General features: G+C 39.9%; 1 protein-coding gene across 6 annotated transcripts in view; it reads left to right on the forward strand.

Moving 5' to 3' along the window:
• Positions 1 to 21,053, forward strand: part of Nyap2 (neuronal tyrosine-phosphorylated phosphoinositide-3-kinase adaptor 2) — a 305,966-nt gene that overhangs the window by 106,042 nt on the left and 178,871 nt on the right. For 4 of the 6 annotated variants that reach the window (XM_085838695.1, XM_029483159.2, XM_085838711.1 and 1 more), the window contains one exon: positions 14,158 to 14,555. In XM_085838695.1, coding sequence (XP_085694821.1) covers positions 14,158 to 14,555 — 398 coding nt within the window. Of the gene's footprint in view, positions 1 to 11,073; positions 11,161 to 14,157; positions 14,556 to 21,053 lie in introns of all 6 variants that reach the window. The other 2 variants (XM_085838718.1, XM_021172656.3) reach the window with 2 other exon arrangements.

Below are 21,053 nucleotides of genomic sequence, written 5' to 3' on the forward strand. Positions count from 1 at the left end.
ATAAAGCAATGGTGGTGGTGGTGGCGGTGGTAGTGGTGGTAGTGGTGGTGGTGGTGGAGGAGGAGGATGTTGAGGTAGTGGTGGTGGGGGGGTGGTGATGGTGAAGGTGATGGTAATGGTGATGTTGATATGAAGAAGTGTTTATTTGTGATGTATGTCAAATGCCATGTCATAGATGATAATCTAAGCTTGAAAAGCAATGAGCTACCATTTGACTAGTCGTGACACTGCTTAGGAAACAGTGAATAATGAAACTGCTGCAGACCATAACATCTGCCACTTCCATTTGTTTTTCCCTCAAATCTGTGGGAATGCTTTGTATGTTAGCACTAATAGGAGAGTGTATTCTCCCTTCAAGGATCATGTGTGAGCTGCCTTGAGATTTGAGAGCAAGGGTAACTGACTCTCATACGCATATGGTTTCATCTCCAGAGTATAAATGTGTGGGCAGAACAAAGAACAGAGCTTTGGCTGCTGCTCTCAGAATGCCATGGCTGTCAATTAAGATACTTTACAAAGCTAAAGGAGAATGAGATCCACTCCAGAGACTGGTTCAAAGAAGATTTGTTTAGAGCTTCTACTGTGTTATCTCAGGAATCTAAATTATCTATAAAAACCATATGACAGGCAGACATTGATTTTCCATTTTGAGATTAAAAAAGTAACACTGAAAAGAAATTAATATCCCCGAGGACAGAGAGCTAGTCGGTAGCTTGAATTTTAGGTATGTTAAGTTTGCAAATTGGCTACTGGGCTACGGGAAAGAGCATGTGAAGATAGGACTTTTGTAGATAATAAAATAATGATTGGCTAATCCTTCTTGCCTCACAGAGTCCTCACAGTTTCCTCTCAATGACTGTTTGAGTCTGCCAAAGTTAAAAGAATTCAAAACAAGAAGGGTTCTGAAAATTAGTTTGTATTTTTTTTTCTCAGGAGGCCATGACTTCCCTTCGATTCTGTTATTTTATCCTCCTGATTATTGCTGGAAATAATGCATGTTCTAATGCCCTTGGGGAGATTGGTGATCAGTGAAGATGATCAACTAAGGAGTTAATAAAGTGGGGTAGTGTGCTGACATTTAAGACCTAGAGAAACACCTTGAGAAGTGACACAAGGGCCATTGTTTATTTCTGTCTCTGGAAAGGAGAAGCAGTATTCTCTGACAGAACAGGGAAGAGGCTTGGAGTCTACCCTTGGTGAAACCCATCTGATGATGGGAAGTTTCCTCATAGGAAACTACACAGACAAAAACCCTCCATGTGATTTAACAAAAGGAACATCAGTGACTGCTGGCTGAGGTCATAAGTCACCTGACCTTTCATACTTTAGGCTGAACACTTTTGTCATCTTGTTGGTTCTGAATGTTCTATCAATAATCTGGAGCTGTGGTTTGGAGTGGGAATACATTTTGTTAGAATATTTTCAGGGTCAGGATGGGGAAAAGATGGGTTATCTATAAAGGATCCAGGCCTGAAAAGATCACTAATATCACAGAACTGTGTGAAGTATTAGGCCAGAGAAACAGAAATATCTCCAAGGGGTCTTATTTCAAGTGGCATGAGTAAATTTACACTTGGAAGCCTGAGCCTGGCATTACTGGGGGAAGATTAGCTAAGAGGCAGTGACATTAATTTAGCCTAGAAGTGATGAGTGCTGTAATCTTAAAGCAGGCCAAGCGGGATGAGAAGGAAGGGATGATGCAGATATCTGCATTAAGTCAGTGGTTGTGATAGCAAACGAACAGTCCATGAGCATTGGAAGATCTCTGTCTTCTCCATCATTAATGGAGAAAATGACAACCTAATAAAAGGGAGAAATGAAGAACATTATTAAGTAAATTCAATGCACAGCTCATTGCTTAGGACTCCTATAAGTTCTTGACTATCCCAAAAGATGTACACACTCATCCATTCCTTTAGTGTTTACCTAATAGCTGTCCCTTTGATCCAAGCTCTGGGCTAGCAATGGAGCTAGAAGGTAACAAGGTCCCGTGAAGTTCTGCCTGACTAGGCCTGTCACATTGTGTGAGCTTTCCAGATTCCCAGGATCAGCAACCAATGCCTTCATCTCATGAAACCTCACTCATGTTCTGCATGGGCTGAAAACCCACTTCCTGTCTCTGGCTTTCCTGGATCCTCAGTGGTGGTTAAGGCCCCAAGGTTTGCTTTTTTTTTGTATGGATGTGGTGCTTCCTCTAAGACCACCCTGGCTACATGATGCTGAGTTCAGAATGTCTCTGTAGCCTGTTGTTCTTTGAGGTCACTGGCCAGGCCAATCAGGATCGTTCATTGTCCAGTTGGGAGTGATGTTGATTTTCTTTATTTTTTATGTTTGTAAGTCGTGAACAACTGGAATAACTTCCAAAGTAGAGTTGTCCCATCTAATTTCCAGAACCTAGGAGGCAGAGGCATGCATATCTCTCTGAATTCTAGGCCAGTCTGGTCTACAGTGTGAGTAGAAGTGAAAATGAAATTTCATTTTCAAGGCTACATTGAGAAACCCTATCTCAAAGAACAAAACAAAACAAAACAAAACAAAACAAAACAAAACAAAAACAGAATAAAACAAAACAAAACAAAAACCAAAGCAAAACAAATAAACCAAAGAATTACACTCTAGAAAGCCTAACCAATTATTTATTTATTTATTTATTTATTTATTTATTTATTTATTTATTTATTTATTTTGGTTTTTCGAGACAGGGTTTTTCTTTCTCTGTGTAGCCCTGGCTGTCCTGGAGCTCACTCTGTAGACCAGGCTGGCTCAGAAATCCACCTACCTCTGCCTCTGCCTCCTGAGTGCTGGGATTAAAGGTGTGAGCCACCACGCCCGGCAACCTAACCAGTTATGTTAGTACTTCAAATAGCCTTTATTTAGTCCCTTCCACAGAGGAAGTTCAAGGTCATTATATTAACATCCTCTTTCTAGTTTCTACTTCTAGAGTGACAGGGAAAAAAAAAAGAAAAGAAAAGTAAAAGGCTAGCTAGGCTCAGTTCTAGAAACTTGACAGATTCTCCAACTATATTCAAAGTTTATGTTAGTTTTCATGACACAAATATAATAACACGTTCCAGAAAATCCTAATCTTGGGTTGAACTGTTGAAAAAGGTCTCCCACAGTGTGAAATTGTATAGATGACATTTAAACTGAATCGGGGCACTCATGACTTATTTTCCACGTACCTTCCCTTCTCCAAGCCAGAGCACTTGAAGGAGCATGGAGATCTTATTTGTGTATTTAAATAAGTAATATTTTAATTTTAGAGTCTAAAGTACCATAGATAATTACATATGTTAATCTTAAAAGCACTTGTCATGTTTTAAGTAAATCCTAAAGATGATGGAATTTGTTCAGGCCTTAATACATCTTAAAGAGGGTAGAATTTGTTTGGGTCTTAATAAGAACCATATCACAAGCCTGACTCTAGAAATTTAGAATGAATGAAAGGAGATTTTACAGAGTTATGTAATATATGCATAGACTCTAATTCTACCTAAACTAATAAGAGAGAGGAGGGTGGAAATAGGGGAGCGGGAAAAACAGAATGCCGGGATCCAGTGTCTTATAAACAGGTTTATTTTGCACAGTGCTGAAGGCTGGGAAACCCAACATCATTCTCCTAGTAAATTCAGTGTGTACCAGGAGCTTCCTGGACCTCAGAGAGGTCCTGCTTCCTGGTCTATAGATGACCTGCTTCCTGGATCACAGAGCGTCAAATAGTACTATGTATCCACGTGGCAGAAGCAATGAGGGATACCTGTTCAGTTCTCTTTAATAAGTACACCAATACATAAGAGATCTCTGCTCCTCTGGCCTATTTGTCTCCCAAACAGCACTTCCAAATGCCTGCAGTCTGAAGGTTGGCATTCGCATGATCTGTTTGAGGAGATGAAATGGGACAAGACACTCATTCTCTAAGCACCTATTATCAGCCACCCAGGGAGGTACTCTATAAATGACTTATGCTGTTTAAATTTATTATAATACCCTGGATAAGTGCTTGACCATTATATAGATAATTATAATTGAGAAGTGAGAAATATTTTTCTCTTACCTAAATTTAGATAATCATTAAATAGACAGGTAATTTCATGTTTCTTATTTTTTATGGTAAAAGATTTTTGGATATAGTTGAAACATTCCATCAAGAGAAGGAAATTTGATACTCAATACTTTTAAATACAACATGTGGAACTAATGGAAATAATTTCCTGTCTTTGGAGCAATTTTCTGTTTTTCTCTTTCCTTAATTTATCTTATCTTTTCTGTAATAGTTTATTACAACAGTGAATGAAACGGTATATAAAAGCCACATTTAAACACCTGGTGTAAGCTTCCAAGAAGCATCAATAGACAGACAGACACAGGAAATTGATGTCTGGAAAAGAACATTGGAGAGTGAAGATACTAGAAGCAAAATAGCAGAAAACAGATATCATAGAGGATATGAAGTGCTGAAAATGAATGTTTCAGCCCAAGGCAGGAAAACCATGGATGGTGGCTTTGAATGAGCAAGTGGGGCTCAGGGATGACATTATGGGTAATGGTGTGTGAATAATTTGGAAGAAAATATGAACACAGCTTAATTTTACAGGGGCTATGTTTCCACATCAGAAAAGATTGTGATATATATATCTCCAGACAGTTAATTATTTCAAGGCATAGTATTAAAATAAGAAGGATGTAGCAATACACTAGTTTTCTATTCAGTGTTGTTTTTTTGCATTGTATCATGCTTACACCAGTTGCCTTTCCTGTCAAATTATCAGCCTTGTTTCCTTAGTTACAACTGTCTGGAAAATATCATCTTGGTTCAGTTAGGACTCCCTGCAACACAGGTGTTGCAATACTTCAACATTATTGCTCTAAAAAAATAAATAAATAAAATTTAGTGGTTGACATGCCTGAAGCATCTTGGACTTGATCTAGCTTCCAGCATAGTTAGATCCAGGGTCTGCAGAATTCTGTAACATGGTATCCCATTAATATCCCCCATTTTCAAAAGAAAGGCCACAATTCCTAACACAGTGCTTGGGGGTCACCATGATCTGCCCAAGATGAAGCATTTGCGGGTCATGGTGACTAGAAGCTCTGCTATCAACCTGTTTAGGAGGGAATACTAATGCTGAAGAGAAATGGTGTATGTTCACTCTAGAAGCCCACAACTTGACTATTTCCTAGGTAGACTTCCTTTCTTTGTTTTCCCTTCATTGAGCAAGCATTTACTTGCATGATGGTGAACTGTAATTTTGAACTTTATGAGATCTAGAGTCACCTAGGAGGTAGTTTCTAGGGATGCCTTTGGTGTTGTGCATATTTTATTGACTGTGTGTGTTGCAGGGGAAGGAGATGCACTCATTGTAGTCTAGCCATTCCCTGTGGGGATGCTGAATATGGATTCATTTTTTTTCAGTTTCCTGATTATGGATCTGAGCTTCAAGCTCCTACTATCTTAACTTCTCCACCTCTGTGGACCTTAACTTGAGTTGTGAGCCAGAATAAACCCCTTTTCCCTGAACTTGCTTTCGTGAAAGTATTGTATTATGACAACAGGAAAAGAGAGTAAGACAGCTGTGGTTATAAAAGATAACACACAGCTGAAGATGGATGATTAGGAACAGCTACTGCGTTCACTGGTCCTGACTGCCTGTACCCAGTATGGAAATGTTATTTTACAGTTATCAGCTGCCAAACGTTAAGGCAGACATGAGAAACCATACCTGTTTCTGACTTTCGATTTGAGGCATTACCTTAGCCTATATGTGATGTATTAGCCTCATGGCTTTTTTCCATGCCCAGTTCTCCTAAACACAGACAAGTGTAGCTGTGCCTCATAACAGGAAGAGGCTCTGCTTTTGAGCAGGAGTATCCTATTAGAGAGGGCTTGGCAGTGTCTCAGAATGAGGCAGGGGTCAGCATGTACTCTTGTGCATAGAGGGAAAAGGTACAAAGAAGAGGACATCAAATACCAACTCAATAGGCATCTTTTCCTGAATTAAGTCAGAGTGTTTGTACCTTGGCATTCATGATTCATTCACAGTGAAATACCAATGTGAAAGAACCCAGGGTTCACCAGAGCAATGACTTGCTCACAAGCAAACTTCACTGTTGTTTATAGAATTGTTGCTCCTTTTTCTTCAAATGTGTTCATTTACTTTGTGGTTGGAAATGCCCCAGCTCTGTTACCAGATAAGCAAATAGAAAAGAATGTTCCAGTGCCTCAGGTGTTTGCAAAAGTAGAAATACACTAGATTCAGAATCAGTACTGGAAATGGATTTCTGAGCCTCACTGTGCCGAATCACAGCTGAAAGTATCTACTAAAGTAAGCAAAGACCTTACTTTATCCCTTCTTCTGTTTTACTGCTTCTCTAGACAGACTTTTAAAAAGATGCATGTGTGTATGTGCACAGAAAGTGAAATTCTGTTTTCTTTTTGTCTTTTATCAGTTGTTACCAAGTATGCCTTTATTACAAAATACTGGTATGCTTGCTTCGAAATTATGCATAGGAGTCATATACCCCTGTCACATTTAAAGTTGGCATCTGATCCCAGGAACACACTTTTCCCAAGAGTTTGTTTGTTTCTATCTGAAAATCAGCCGTTCTCAAAAACACCAATGAGGATAGGCAGAGGATGAGCATCCTGGAGATCAGAACTCTTTCAACGTTCCTATTTCTCAATTTTCTTCTTCAATCATAATCACAGTGCTTTGAGAAAATGAAGCAAGCCTTTGAGAGTGTTCAGAACAGAAGGCCTCTATTTGCTCTAAGATGTCTTGGTACTTACAGTTAAATATAAGATTTTGTTTTGATTTCCTTTGCATGAAGAGGTTTTTTGGGAGGGCGGGGGTTCTGTGGCACCATATGCTGTGCTTTACATATGTGGACTCACCAGTGAAGTGGTGATCTTCTTAAGAGAATTCAATAGGACAAAACTTAAAAGGAAATGCTTTAAAGCTAAGAGTATAGATATAGATTTATGCTACAGGCACTTTAGAGGTGCACTCAGGTATAGGCAACCAGTTTATGGGACCAATATAGTATTTAATAAATTTAAGAAGCTGTAAAAATTCAGAACCTAAAGATACTGCTACTAAGAGATATCTTGGATATATCTCTTACACATATACATATATAACACATGCATACCACACAGTGTGTGTGATATGTACGTGTATGTATGTATGTATGTATGTATGCATGTATGTATATTGCTCAAATGTTCAGGCCTGTGCACTAGACAATATCTTCTTCTTTGCATGTGTTAATCATTTAATCTTATTACTGTAAGAAAATACTTGGCAGCTTGAGGAAGTAAGGGGTTTTTTGAGTTCATAGTTCTAGGTACAGTGCATCATTGAGGGAATGCTATGGCCACAGTGGAGTAGCATGGGGAAGCTGGTCACCGTGTGCCTCTGGTAATAGAGCAGATATTTGAATGCTACTGTCCATCTCTGTCTCCTTTTCATTCTTTCCAGAATTCCATCTCAAGCAATACTGCTGGTCACATGTTAGGGTGGGTCTTTCCACTTCAACCAGCATAGTCAAGAAACTCCGTCAGAAGCATGCTCAGAGATTTGTTTAAGTCCTGTTATGTTGGCAACTAAGATTAACTGCCACGGATAGAAGTTTAAAAGTATGTGACCCACTATTTATAGACTAATCCATTACCCTTCAATTTAAGCTACACTTTATTCTCTGTGTTTTATGGCAGTCAGACTGACTAAAGACAACTTGATCTTACTTCCACTGTGTGAGAAGCAGCAGACCTGTTTCAATTCACGATTATGAAACTTGTTTTTATTTTTATAACATAAGATGTGTCAGGCTTAGTCTATCTTGAGTGCTGGAGTCTTATTGCAAATGGTTTTTTTCTTCAGCCCACGTAGCTTTCACTCTGAGCCAAGGAGTCCTACAGTAGAACTGGTTTCTCACTCTCCCACTGTCACATATATGTTGAGTCTGAAACAGGGGAGTGACCTATTTACAAGAGCATTTCTTCTTTCTGTGCCTCACATTTGTTTTTATGCTTTCTCATTGTGACTAGTTTGGTTTCTGAGTCTTATGGGTTACATCACCAATAGTGGACATTAGAATTCAGTGGATCACTCAAAGGGTTCCCAGGTTCTTGTGTCCCCAAGCAAGAAACTAAACCCAGTCACACAGTTGCATCTGAAGCAGGTTATTATACAAAGATACACTTCCAAGAAGGAAGAGGTTCTGCACAGAAAGAAACTCCTGGATCTAATGACAATTCTGTACAAAAGCCAGGACTCTTGGGCTGCACTCTGAAGGCTTTGGGGGCTCATCTGTCTGGTGTGGACTTTTCTGCACTTGTTGTTTCCTGTGCCTCTACATTTAACATCCTTGCCACATGTATCATTAGCATCTTAAAACTCCACCCAGGAATGTGTACATTAGTATCATAATGAGGGTTGGAGTTCCTACTTATTAGTAGACTGCTGACATGGTATGTGTAAAGCCTTACATTTCCCCCTTAGTACAGCAAAAGGTAAATAAACAAATAAATAAATAAATAAGTATTTCTTTTTAATTTTTATAACAAGCAATAGATCACCTTCAGACACTCTGGAGTGTCTCTGTGCCTGCATCATTGATTTGATTTAGTGAGGCCAGAGTTGTTCCCAGCCCTCTTCTTTCCCAAATGTTTTTTTCTAATATGTTAATTTTGTAAGCCTTCTGGTCTAAAGAACTTTTGGCTATGGAATGTCATATGTCAGGTTAGGGTCTCCAAGGAAGAAGAAACTGGGTTTTACTGTGGAGCCTTCCTGAGAGAGACTGAAAGTAAGGAGATACAGAGGTAGAGAGACAAGCTCAGCCTTGGTGCAGTTACGTTGTCTACAAAAGAAGAATGGGTAGGAGAGACAACTAGACAGGAAGAGCCTGAGACTATTCTGTAGCTATGGGAACCCAGAGACAAAGATGCCCCAAATGGACCAGGAGGAAACTCTCACAGCTCACATGTCCATCACATTGGCTAGAGGCTTTCCTAGAAGGCTGAAGATTATAGCTGAATGCTGGAGTGAGCTGCTCACCTCTGAGATTTTCTCTTGAACCATATCTGAGATACACACATATTGTCCCCAAGATGGAGTTGAAGTGACCTCCCCCTCCCCCAATACTTTGCTGGTTCCCATCTGTCTCATCCTAAGGGAAAATTGAGAAGGATGCAGGCAATGCAGTAAATTATGGTCACTATAACTGCAACTTGTGTAGAGGCTGCAATGTATATTTAGCATACCCCTCTTGCATTGTCATTAATTAACTAGACCATTGTGTACTCATTTGCTGGCCATGGTGGTCACAAGATTAGTTTCCTTCATGAGAATTTGGAACATTCTGTGACTGTAACCTCTTTGAGCCAAGGTTGATGTATGTGACCTCTCAACTTCACAAATGAGCAAGGGAACATCAAGAGACACCCAAAAGGGCTGGAGAAGGAGTTCAGCTATTAAAGGCTAAGGCTCACAATCAAAGCTCCAAGAAACACCCCAAACTGTCTCTCACCCACTTCCATATATATTTTTCTCTGTTTAATCAGAAAAGCCATCCTATATGTTCCTGACAATCAAGGTCAGCAGTATTATCGACTAAGAGAATGCTTCTCATTTTATTTATTTGTGTGCAATAATATATGTATGCAGAGCCATTCATGCTTGAATCTGTGTGATGCAGATGTCAACATCAGGTCTTTTCCTCTGCTACTCTGCATCTGCCTTTCTTTCTTTTTCTTTCTTTCTTTCTTTCTTTCTTTCTTTCTTTCTTTCTTTCTTTCTTTCTTTTTTTATCCCTCCCTCCCTCCCTTCCTTCTTTCCTCTTTTCTTTTCTTTTCTTTTCTTTTCTTTTCTTTTCTTTTCTTTTCTTTTCTTTTCTTTCTTTTTTTTTGAGATGCAAGCTCCCCCTAAATCTGGAGCTCACACCAATCAGTTTACTGCTGAAAAGACTGCGAAGCCCAAGATGAAAGGACTGCATATTGTGAGAGCTTTCTGTCTTCATTATAATTTGGTCTAAGGCCTCACAGAAGAAAGAACACATGATGCTAAACTGAAAACCTTCAGCCCTTTACAATCATTGGAAATCCTTTCAATAGACTTCCTGATGAAATACCTACCATTTAGCTATACTTTCCAACACATTTGAATTGGGGCTTGCATTTCTAATATATATGTGCTTTTGAGAACACAACCAGTCAACCAACAAGAAATTGGAAACTCAAAGACTTTCAACTAACATCCATAATTGTTAAAGTTTCTAATCAAGTGGGATGTCAAACACATACCACTGTCACTGTCATATGAGCTATTTAATCCTCTACATATAAGAGGGGCATATATACCCACAGTCTGAGTTAGGGTTTTACTACTGTGAACAGATACCATGACCAAGGTAAGTCTTAAAAAGTACAACATTTAATTGAGGTTGGCTTACAGGTTCAGAAGTTCAGTCCATTATCATCAAGGTGGGAGTACGGTGGCATCTAGGCAGGCATGGTGCAGGCAAAGCTGAGAGTTCTACATTTATCTGAAGGCTGCTATTAGAATACTGACTTCCAGGCAGCTAGGAGTAGAGTCTTAAAGCCCACACCCACAGTGACACACCTACTCCATCAGGGCCACACCTCCTAATAGTGCCACTTCCTGGGCCAAGAATATACAAGCATACAAATATACAAACACACCCACGTACTGTAGTATCACTTGCAATACCTTCTTGTTACAAAATATCCCTTGTTGTAATTAACAGACTGTAAATGAAAACTTACACACCTCACATGAACAACAGTCTTATGGGTCACTGTGGTTTTAGTCATGGCCACTCTTTCATGTCAGAAGAACACTATAACCCACTGCAGCTGACTGTAGAATGAAGACAGCGTGTGAGATCAAACACACATGAACGTATATGTAGTTAGTACTAAAGCTAATGAACCATTGCTACTTTACAATAACCTGAAAAGATCTGCCTGATCAATCTATGTCATTTTGCCTGGCATTTGTTTCTTGCAACTCTTCATAACAGCCAATTTTTGATTGATGGCAACCTCCTCTCTAGGGTTCTGGATAGATAACATTAGAAACCCAAGATGCTGATCTGAAGGCACCAACCCAGAGGTCATATTTACAGACACTAATGCAACAGGTATGATGCAATGTCTTTACACTGGGATGGGATATTTTCCAATTAATGTATTTTATTAAAAATCCATAAACATTCATCAGATTCAGAAGCTGACAATATCCTTCACTCCATGATTATCAATCAGCATGCAATTCTTTTGCAATTAGTTGTGCCATTGTCTTACTGCTTGTCCTTAGCTGTGACTTGAACAAATACCTGTGCATATGTAGCTCATTCTCAGCCACATTTTTATTATGTACTTACTGTCAGGTCAAACTCAGCTTGCACCTATACCTGCTATTGTTTTGAGCGTGCATTGTATTTCACTTGGAAGAGGCGTTACTACGAGGAAAAGAAGCAGCACTACATGAAATTGTTTTGTGCTGATAAATAGATAATCTTGACATGAAGCAGCCAAGCTAATTATCTGTCTGGGTAGAGGTGCAAGCTCTATTTGGGTCAAAGGTAACAGATAAATTGCTGATACAATTATTTCAAGTAACCCTCATAAATGCCTGTGTGCATTACCACATGCATAGATCTCCCTAGGTGAGCATGTTCCTGGCAAAGAGGCAGCTGTCTAAATAAATCTTTAAAGCAGCTTTTGTTCAGCGACACAACGGAAATGAGGAAGAGACATGCAGATGAAAAATAATTTAAGGCAAAGTTAGATGAAATCAAATATCTCATCTTCTAATGGAAAACATCAAAGCCATAGCATCACAGACTGGAATCTTCCCTTCCTGTCAAGACTCCCCCTCAACCACTAAGCCCATTTTTCCTAGTCATTTTTAATGATGTCTCCACAAAACACTTTGTGCAACCTTCTCATCTGTGTCTTGATTGATGTTCTTGAAACAAATACAGAAATTAAAATGCACAGAAACATTAAACAGGATGCTTCCTGTTTCTAGATGGAAAGTCACTTAGCTGAGCAACATGCTGAGGTCATGTGAGCATTTGCATGCCCATTGCCCAGCTTTACCACCGCCACCCATGTTACTAAGAAGCCATGGGTAGTGTCTAGACATTAACATGTACACAAAATGTTAAGTGTACGTACATGACATACACAAAAATTGTGTTGGAGTAACAACTTATTTTGTGAGTATATGCTAGACTAAACCTGTTGGTTCTTCTGGCTTTTCCCACAATAGACGTGTAATTTTCATTTTGGAGAAGGAAAAAATTTCCTTTCCCATTATTGATCTGTTTAGATTTTGGTTTTCTGAACTGATTTATTTATTTAGTCATTGATTTATTCATTCATTTGTTTATATATTGGTGTTGGAAATTAAACCTAGGGCCTCATCTAGTGACTAGTGAGTGAGATACCATTCCCTGCCCAGATATTTTACAGTTATGATGAATTCCATAATGGTATGAAAGACACAAATTGAATAAAAAAATCTTTCTTTGAATTGCATTACTTATGGGAATTAAGATAAAATCAACATTTGATACTTTTAAGTAAATCTATATACTAGAAAGGCAGCCTCAAGAAGCTTACAAAATTCATATACTCTGAGTTTCTTTTTATGATTGCCACATTTCAGTTAAAGTCAAATATTCTATACATGATTTTTCTATTAGATTTTCCTTCTAGTGAATGACCTTGATAGTTCTATGGTAAAATCTATTTCTAACAGGTCACATATGTATTCATGATGTTTTCTTCCTGAAGAGTCACCATTACGTACAGTAAGAGAAACACCCCAAGAAATATTTCCTCTGTGATGACCTGAACTTCAAACTGAGAGGGTTACCTCCTTCTAAATCTTCCCATGTGAGACCTAAATATTTTCCCATGTGAAACGTAAAAAATATTAAATCTAGATTGTTTTTACAACCTCAGTACTTAGAAAGTAGAGTCCTATCAGTGTCAGGTAATGTTTACACTTCCTTAAATGCTTCTACTGTGTAAGGTGGGGGTTGCTATTTTATCGCAGCATCTTTGAAACATCATGGATTGGGAATGTTTCTACAAAACAAAGTGACAGACAATTGAGTCATTAGTTTGACACGTGTTTCTCCCCACTTCTTCTACTACAGCTGTTCCCTCCTTTCTCTTCCTGTCTTCCTGCTTAACTTTTCCATTTCTTCTTCCTTTCTCCTTCCTTTCTTACTTCACATACCCCTTCCTCCTGTCTTCCTGCTTTTTCTATCTCCATGTCTCTCTCCGTCTCTCTGTGTGTCTCTGTCTCTCTGTTTCTATCTCTCTGTCTGTCTCTGTGTGTCTGTCTCTGTCTCTGTCTCTCTCTCTGTCTCTGTCTCTCTCTCTCTCTCTCTCCAGGTTTCAGTCCTAGTCACTCTCTTCTTCTGCCCTGTCTTCCTTTGTCCCTCCCTCCCTCCCTCCCTCCCTCCCTCCCTCCCTCCCTCCCTCCCTCCCTCCCTCCCTCCCTCCCTCCCTCCCTCCTTCTCTCCCTCCTTCTTTCCTCTTCCTGCCTTCTGGATTTTGCCCATCCCCAGCTTTTGACTCTTTCCTTCTCCTTCTAGTGCTTATTAACAGAACCTTTTCTGACATTGCTTCTGTGGTTTCCCTCAACACTGCAAACAAGCAAAGTAGGGCTGGTTTCCATGAAAACTGCAGTCCCAGTTATCAAGAGCTGGTCTAGGGGGTGGAATCATCAAATTCTTGTACTTTCCAGGTCATGAGACAAGATTTGCCTCAATGTTCTTCAAACAAACTGAGTGGCTGGCTGAAGACAATCTGTTATACAGGATTTCTTCCTTAGGATACTAAGTTCATCTGGAGATAAAGATGCCTGCAGACACATGTTACACTTTCTGAGCTTTCTGATTCTAATCAAATTGTTTTGGTTTTACTTTCAGAATTTGACTTAAATCTCTAGACTGTTTTCATGCCACTTAAGACTGGTCTGGATGTCAACCCCTTGTAAAATGATGTACTTCTTCACCAGTGAGAATTTTCACCTTTCAAGAACAGCTGGTGGTATCTGTGATTTCTCTTATATCCTGGCTGCTTTTCTCACAAGTGGTCTTTGCTTTGTCTTACAGCATAGGAGGAGAAGTAGGGCGAGGCCAGGACGCCAGTTACGCGGGCAAGCATTTCCGCATGGGGTTCATGACGATGCCTGCACCTCAGGACAGACTCCCACATCCCTGCTCCAGTGGCTTCACTGTGAGATCTCAGTCCCTGCACTCTGTAGGGGGCACTGAAGATGACAGCAGCTGTGGATCACGAAGACAACCACCTCCAAAGCCCAAGAGAGACCCCAGCACTAAGCTTAGCACCTCATCTGAGACAGTCAACAGCACTGCAGCCAGTAAGAGTGGAAGACCTCTGGAGAGAGCAGAAGGTAAATTCACCGTTCCTGCTTCCCACTCACCTCCAAGGGCTTCAACTTCAGGACACCTGTTTCCTTCCCCTGGGTCCCAGGAACGAAACATCAAGGGTAGGAGGCATTGTAGTGTGTTGTTAAATAATGACCAATCTTATTAATATGCACAATCAGGAAATCCAGACAAGGCAGATGATATAGTATGGCAACACAATGCTTTCAGGAGTATGTGTGGGACCCTAAATCCAGTCTTCAGTACAAAACAAAACCAGGCAAGGCAATGTATAAACTTTATAGCCCCTTTAAGGCTTTGACTCATTCAAAACTTATTTTTGGCTAGAAATAGATCTACTATTTATATTTCTTATTTGTATTAAATTCCTATTTATATAGGAAGACATATTTTGGGTGATCATTAGATATTCTGGGGGATATTTTAATGTGGAAAATATATGAAGAAAATTTATGATCATACCCTTTAGAAACCACATTTGACATTATTTCATTCCTTGTGTTTTTGAACCAGCTAAATATTTCAGTCCTAGCTTCATAAGTCTGATTTCTTCCTTTGTGACTTTTTTCCCTCTCATCTAAAAGATACATAAATCAAACATAGCTACTTTGGAGTTATAAATATAAATTTGATCACATTAGTCTTATATCTCACAAACCCTTTAGATCTTCTTGAATAAAGAAGCCCATAGCTTACCTGAGCTTTTTCCAAAAGTCCTTCGAATTGTAGTTAAGGGGTACGTGAGCTTTGACACAGCTGTTCCCCAGTTCAGGCTGTTATAACAAATGGCCATTGACAGACTAGTTTATAAAGAGTGGGAATTCATTTTTCCAGCTCTGTTGATAAGCTCCAGGAGCCAGTGTGATCTTCAAATTAAGCTCTCCTCAAGGTTTTGGAATCTTGTTTTCTGATATTCTCTCTTTGTATGTGATGGGAGGGTAAGGAGGCTAAGTAATCTTATCTAAGAAGATTCTGTCCAAAAGAAACCTCTTCCCAAATAACATCACACTGAACTTAAGTTTTCAGCGCTTGGGCTGTTGAGTGACATGGCTTTATGTCCCTTGCTTCAAGCCAATCGAATATTTGCGTCAGCAGTGAGGCATCTTACAAGGACCCGAGTTCTGCCAGTGGCCAGTGGAGAGTCTACAGCAGAATTCTACCAAGCCCTTTGGTCTTTTTTCTGCTCTGCCCTGAGCCCCAGGGATCACATTTCAGATCTGTTTGCAGGAAGAAGAAACCTCTTTTTCTCAATTGCTAATTCTTTGCCAGTTGAGATTTCTAGTTCCTCGTGAAGGTACTGGTCTGATTCTTTGCCCAGTGCACATGCAGAGTGAGAGACAAGATGCCTGTGGACCACAGACAGGCTAACCCCCCTTCACCCATCTCACTTCTTTCTTCTTATCGCTGCTGCCCAGAGATAGTCTCAGTGAATTGTTAAGCAATGCGTCTAAATACCTGGAAAGAGAACAATTCCTTCTGTTTCAAAGAACATTTTTTTTCTTTAATACTGTTTGTCCACACCTAGATGTCTGTGTGAATGTGCATATATATATATATATATATATATATATATATATATATATATACACACGTAAATACATAAGCAAAAACATACCATGTGTGCATACAAGTGTGAAAGCTTGAGATCACAGCCCAGCCTGCTTATTGCAGTTTCAGTCTTACATTGTCATTGTTTTTATTGTGACTCATTTCCATGGCATCCAATTTCAAAGAAACACTATTTTTACAGAGAGAAATTTTCATCCCAAGGATTTCCTAATTGCCCATCTTATTGGTCAACCTCAATGAGCTTCCAATTTGATTAGCTACAGGGAAGAATCTGATAGCAGGTATTTGATGTACCTGTGTGCATTTGTGTGTGTGTGTGTGTGTGTGTGTGTGTGTGTGTGTATCTGTGTTTAAATTCATTTCTGTTTACCTTCTTGCATTCATTAGAATTTGGAGCTCTTCTTATGATTCTGGGTTAGAAGTGTGTCCTGAGCCTTGTGGCACTTCACATTTATGCTTTTAAAAACAACAGATGGCTGGGTGTGGTGGCGCACACCTTTAACCCCAGCACTCGAGAGGCAGAGGCAGGCAGATTTCTGAGTTCGAGGCCAGCCTGGTCTACAAAATGAGTTCCAGGATAGCCAGGGCTATACAGAGAAACCCTGTCTCGAAAAACCAACCAACCAACCAAACAGCCAACCAAACAACCAACCAAACAAACAAACAAAAAAAACCAGATGTTTAGTTCACTTTTCTTATGACTATAGGCAGAGTGACAGGAATTTAAACATTGTTCTTAAGTCTTCTCAACTATTTAAACATGACATCTTCCATTTCTCTTTATTCTGCCTGGTTCCTGTGTCCAAAAGTCAACCTTCTTCTCTTTCTACTGCCAGACCAACACAATAAATTAGACCAGGTTGTTTGCCAAAGAAAATTATAGAATCAGGACATGACTCTTTGAGAGGTGAGGCCTGAAAGCAATCCAGAGTGGACATAGTAGGGCATCCTGTATGAATAGCATTTTGGAGACAGATGGAAAAAAGCTGAGTTCAAGATAAGCCTGGGCTACATAGAAAGTTCTAAGAGAACTCAAGCTACAGAGATGGTAAAGGTTGAGCCACAGGTCATACCATGCAGCCAGCTCTTAGAAGGAATGTACAATATACATATATAAAGCATCCCTGCTATGAGGAAAGAAAAGTGGAATGCATAGACTGAAACTAGGGCCACAGTCAGGATCACCTGCTCTCAGAAGCAACACCTGGATAGTTGTCAACCACTTAGAAATGGAACAGACCTCCATTCCCTTGCAATTCGTTGAGTGGCCAATTCCTGAAAGCCATTCTTTTCTCAGGTCTTGTCACCAACTAAGCATCAAAGTTTCCTCAGAACTAGTTATCAAACAGAAAATAGTCCTTCAATATTATTTTTTATTTGTTTTTTTAAGGCAGACATGAAAAGTAACTCAGGTATTGTAGCAAGGACTTAGATGTAAAAATTACTTGATGGGTTCTAAGACTTATGGACTGTCAGGCCCAAATTCAACATTTGTCTTTAGAAAGGAACTCTCAGGATAGACCAGGAAGCCCTCAGCTGTGTGGATGTACAAGGATCTTGCATAGACTGCATGATGGATGCAATCCAATAAAATGCAGAACGGCGTTTTCTATGCAAATTTACCTTTCTCTTTGGAACTCATAAGAAAGGGACGATTGCAAAGCCATACACAGCGAACTGTTTTCTAGAAAGTTATTAAAATAATAATGGCTGGGCTGAATCAGGGCCCAGTTCAGAGATGGAAGGAGAACTCTTGAGTCCCAGTGCCTGTACACATATATCCACACTCAAATCCATAATTATTTAAATATGTAGATTGATCTTTTATGAACCTTCAGTTCTTTATAATCAGGAGCTAACTGGAGTTTATTATAGAGCTCATGATTTCTTTACCAACTCCAAGCTGTCAACATTATAACAGAAAAAGAAAAATGTGACTTTTATACATCTTAGCCTGCCTTTTTTTTTTTTACCTGAAATGTCAGCAAAATCAAAATATTGATTCAGGGGTATTAGAATTATTTCCATGGTAACAAGCTGCTATTTAAAGAGAGGATTATGACTTCCCTGTGGATAAAAGTAAAAGGAAGTGGACTCTAGCAATATGACTTTTCAGAATTAAGAAAAGGGAAAGAAATCTGAACACACACAAATCACATATACATAAACACACATACACACATACTCACACACATACACACAAACACACACACACACATACATGCACACACACTATACCATACACACATAATACATACTCACATACTTATACTCACACACATACAGACCCACCCACACACACTATACCATACACACATACATACATACTCACATACGTATACTCACACACACATGCTTACATTCACACACACAACTCACACAACAAGGGACAGTAAGATTTGGCTTTTAGAAGTTATTGCTCCATCACATTCAAATTTACAGTAGCCACTCTAGCATAGGGTCTTCTACAGAAATTATGCCTTTAAACTTACCAGTGGATATCATAAACTGGCAGTCATCAACATATAAATATTTAGACTGCTGGGTTTCCTTTTTTATCTCTGTGGTAGTTGTTTCTTATCATGAAATAACAGGAAAAGGGTTCTCTAGAAAGAACAGTGGGTCACAGGGGCAGTTTCTTGTGTGTTATTCAACCAAGTAAGTGCTATGCAGCCTCATGCGGTCATCCTCTTTCTCTCGTGAACCTGTTCCTCCTTAAAGGCAACGAAAGGAACGCTGCCTGGGCACTGTCAAAGGATTGTACAGAGTCAAGTGGAACACCCTGACTTTAGGCAAGTGACAACATGACACTATTTTTTTTTAATCCTCTGAGATAACACCTGCAGTGCAGAAATCAAGATGGTACTATTCCTCCTGCATAGCTTTACAGCAACTAGGTGCATCAGTGCTAATGGTGTGTATGATAAAAATAAATTGCTGAAGAAATATAAGCTCAATACAACACTAAATGTCATTAGTAGTACTGAATGACAGGAGTGTGTTTGGCTTGACCCATCACAGATATTCCAAAGTGGAAGGGGAAGAGGCAATGGGTCCATACACTTTCCACCATGAATCAAGCACAGATGACATGGAAACATGAAAGATAAAAAGTGTTGAAGAAAATGTGGAAAAGGAATTTTATTTTGTACACAGCTAGTTATGCTGTTAAGTGGTGCAGACGTTATCAAAAACAGCATGGGAGTTCCTCAAAAATTGAAAAATAAAACTACAACAGGATCCAGCAATCCAGCTCTTACTTTCTTTTCTTTTCCCTTTTTTTTTGAAGTAATTATTTTTATTTTATGTGTGTATGTATATCAGTGTTTTATTTGCATGCATATACACCACCTGTTGCAAGGCCATAGGGGGCCAGAAGAGGGCATTGACTCACCTGAAACTGGTCATAATGGTTGTTTGCAAAATGTGTGGGTGCTAAAAACTGATCCTGGATTCTCTGCAAGAACAGCATATACTTTTAACCACCGAGCAGTCTCTCCAGCCCAGATGTTAATATTTTTACAATGAAGTCAGCCATATTAATCATTTCATTTGCTCTCCTACAGCATATTCATATTAATTCTTTCCTAACTGTTACTTTGGCTACCATTATAAATAATAATGTAAATATTTTTGAGCATAGAGGTCTTCAAAGGCATCATGATTTACAGGATTAGAACTACCACCCTAAACAATTCAATCTCTTTAGCAGTCATTTACCTTTTTCCTCCAGTTGTTTTCCATGTTTTACTTATGGTGTTATCTGAGTACTATTTCTTTACAAAGCAGTGAGAAAGCAGTTCTGACTCCTCACAGCGATCCTAGTTTCTGATGCTCTCGTTCAGAAGTGGTTGGTTGATTTTTACTTTTATTTGAGTTGGCTCAGTATCTGCTATAGCACAGACAGCTTTGAACTTCCAGTTCTTCCAGCCGCCTTCCTCTTTGAAACGCATTAAAGGCTTGGCATTCCACACCCAGTGTGAAATTATTTCTTTTGACTCACACATGTGGCCTTCTCAGCCTTGAGAGGCTGAACAGACCTTGAGCACTTGCCACAGTGGACCTTATCAACCTTGGTGGAGTCACCTGCCTTGGTTGTGTTTGCAAGTTCACACAGGAACTTTGAATAGACTGCCCACTGACCTTGCTTTGCAACATAATCCAGCTGAAACAAAGGACGGAGTCTGTAGGCTTGCCCTATAGAAACGCAGTGAATATTCAACATGGAGCCTTGATCAGAACCTGTCTTGGCTTCATTCTCTCAACCTACCCCATCTTTTTTTTTTTTTTTTTTTTTTTCATTTCCAGCCCCCCTTTCAGGTAAACCCAGTTCGTCCTTTGTGGGGCAGTGAGCTGTGCACAGACAGCCTGGTCCCTAGTAGAGCACAGGCCTTGAACCCCAGTGACCCTAAGGGACAGAAGGTGTTCGGCCACCCCTCCTGGGCCCCTGGCTCCTCTCATAGGCAATGCCCCAAGGTCCTGGTCCGGACTCCACCCCCACAGTTACCAGGAAAAAGCCAAGCATGCTCTTCCCATAGTTACCTGGCAACAGCCAGGTAGGCCAGGCCCACTATAAAAGGGGCTGTTTGCCCCTCCTCTCTATCTTATTCTCTTGTTCTTATTCTTGCCCTTTTGCTCCCCCCTCACTGTCTTCCCTTACCACCACCATTTGCACGTGGCCATGGCCGGTCTCTACTTCCCTACTCTCTCCCTCTCTCTCTCTCTCTTCAATAAATGCCTTAATCCATGGACTGTCTTTTCTCATTGGGATCTGCTGTGCTGGAGCAATGGAGCAAGCCTTCCCCTAAGGAGAGGCGCATCTAACCTCCCAATAGGAGGCCTCCTTGGGCTTCCAGTCTAAGCTCCTGCCAACCCAAACCAAGCTAGCCACCCCCTAAACAAGACAAGTACTCTTGTCTCCACCATAACTAGCCGGATGCTCTCCTCCCTCCCTTTTCCCTTCAGCCCTGGGCCAGAGTACCCACGGGCGCCCACTCTGTTCTCAACAATTCCGCAGCATACAGCTGTGT

This window comes from Mus caroli, unplaced genomic scaffold (genome assembly GCF_978045245.1).
Source record: "Mus caroli unplaced genomic scaffold, Mus_caroli_1 scaffold_1, whole genome shotgun sequence".
NCBI lineage: Eukaryota > Metazoa > Chordata > Mammalia > Rodentia > Muridae > Mus > Mus caroli.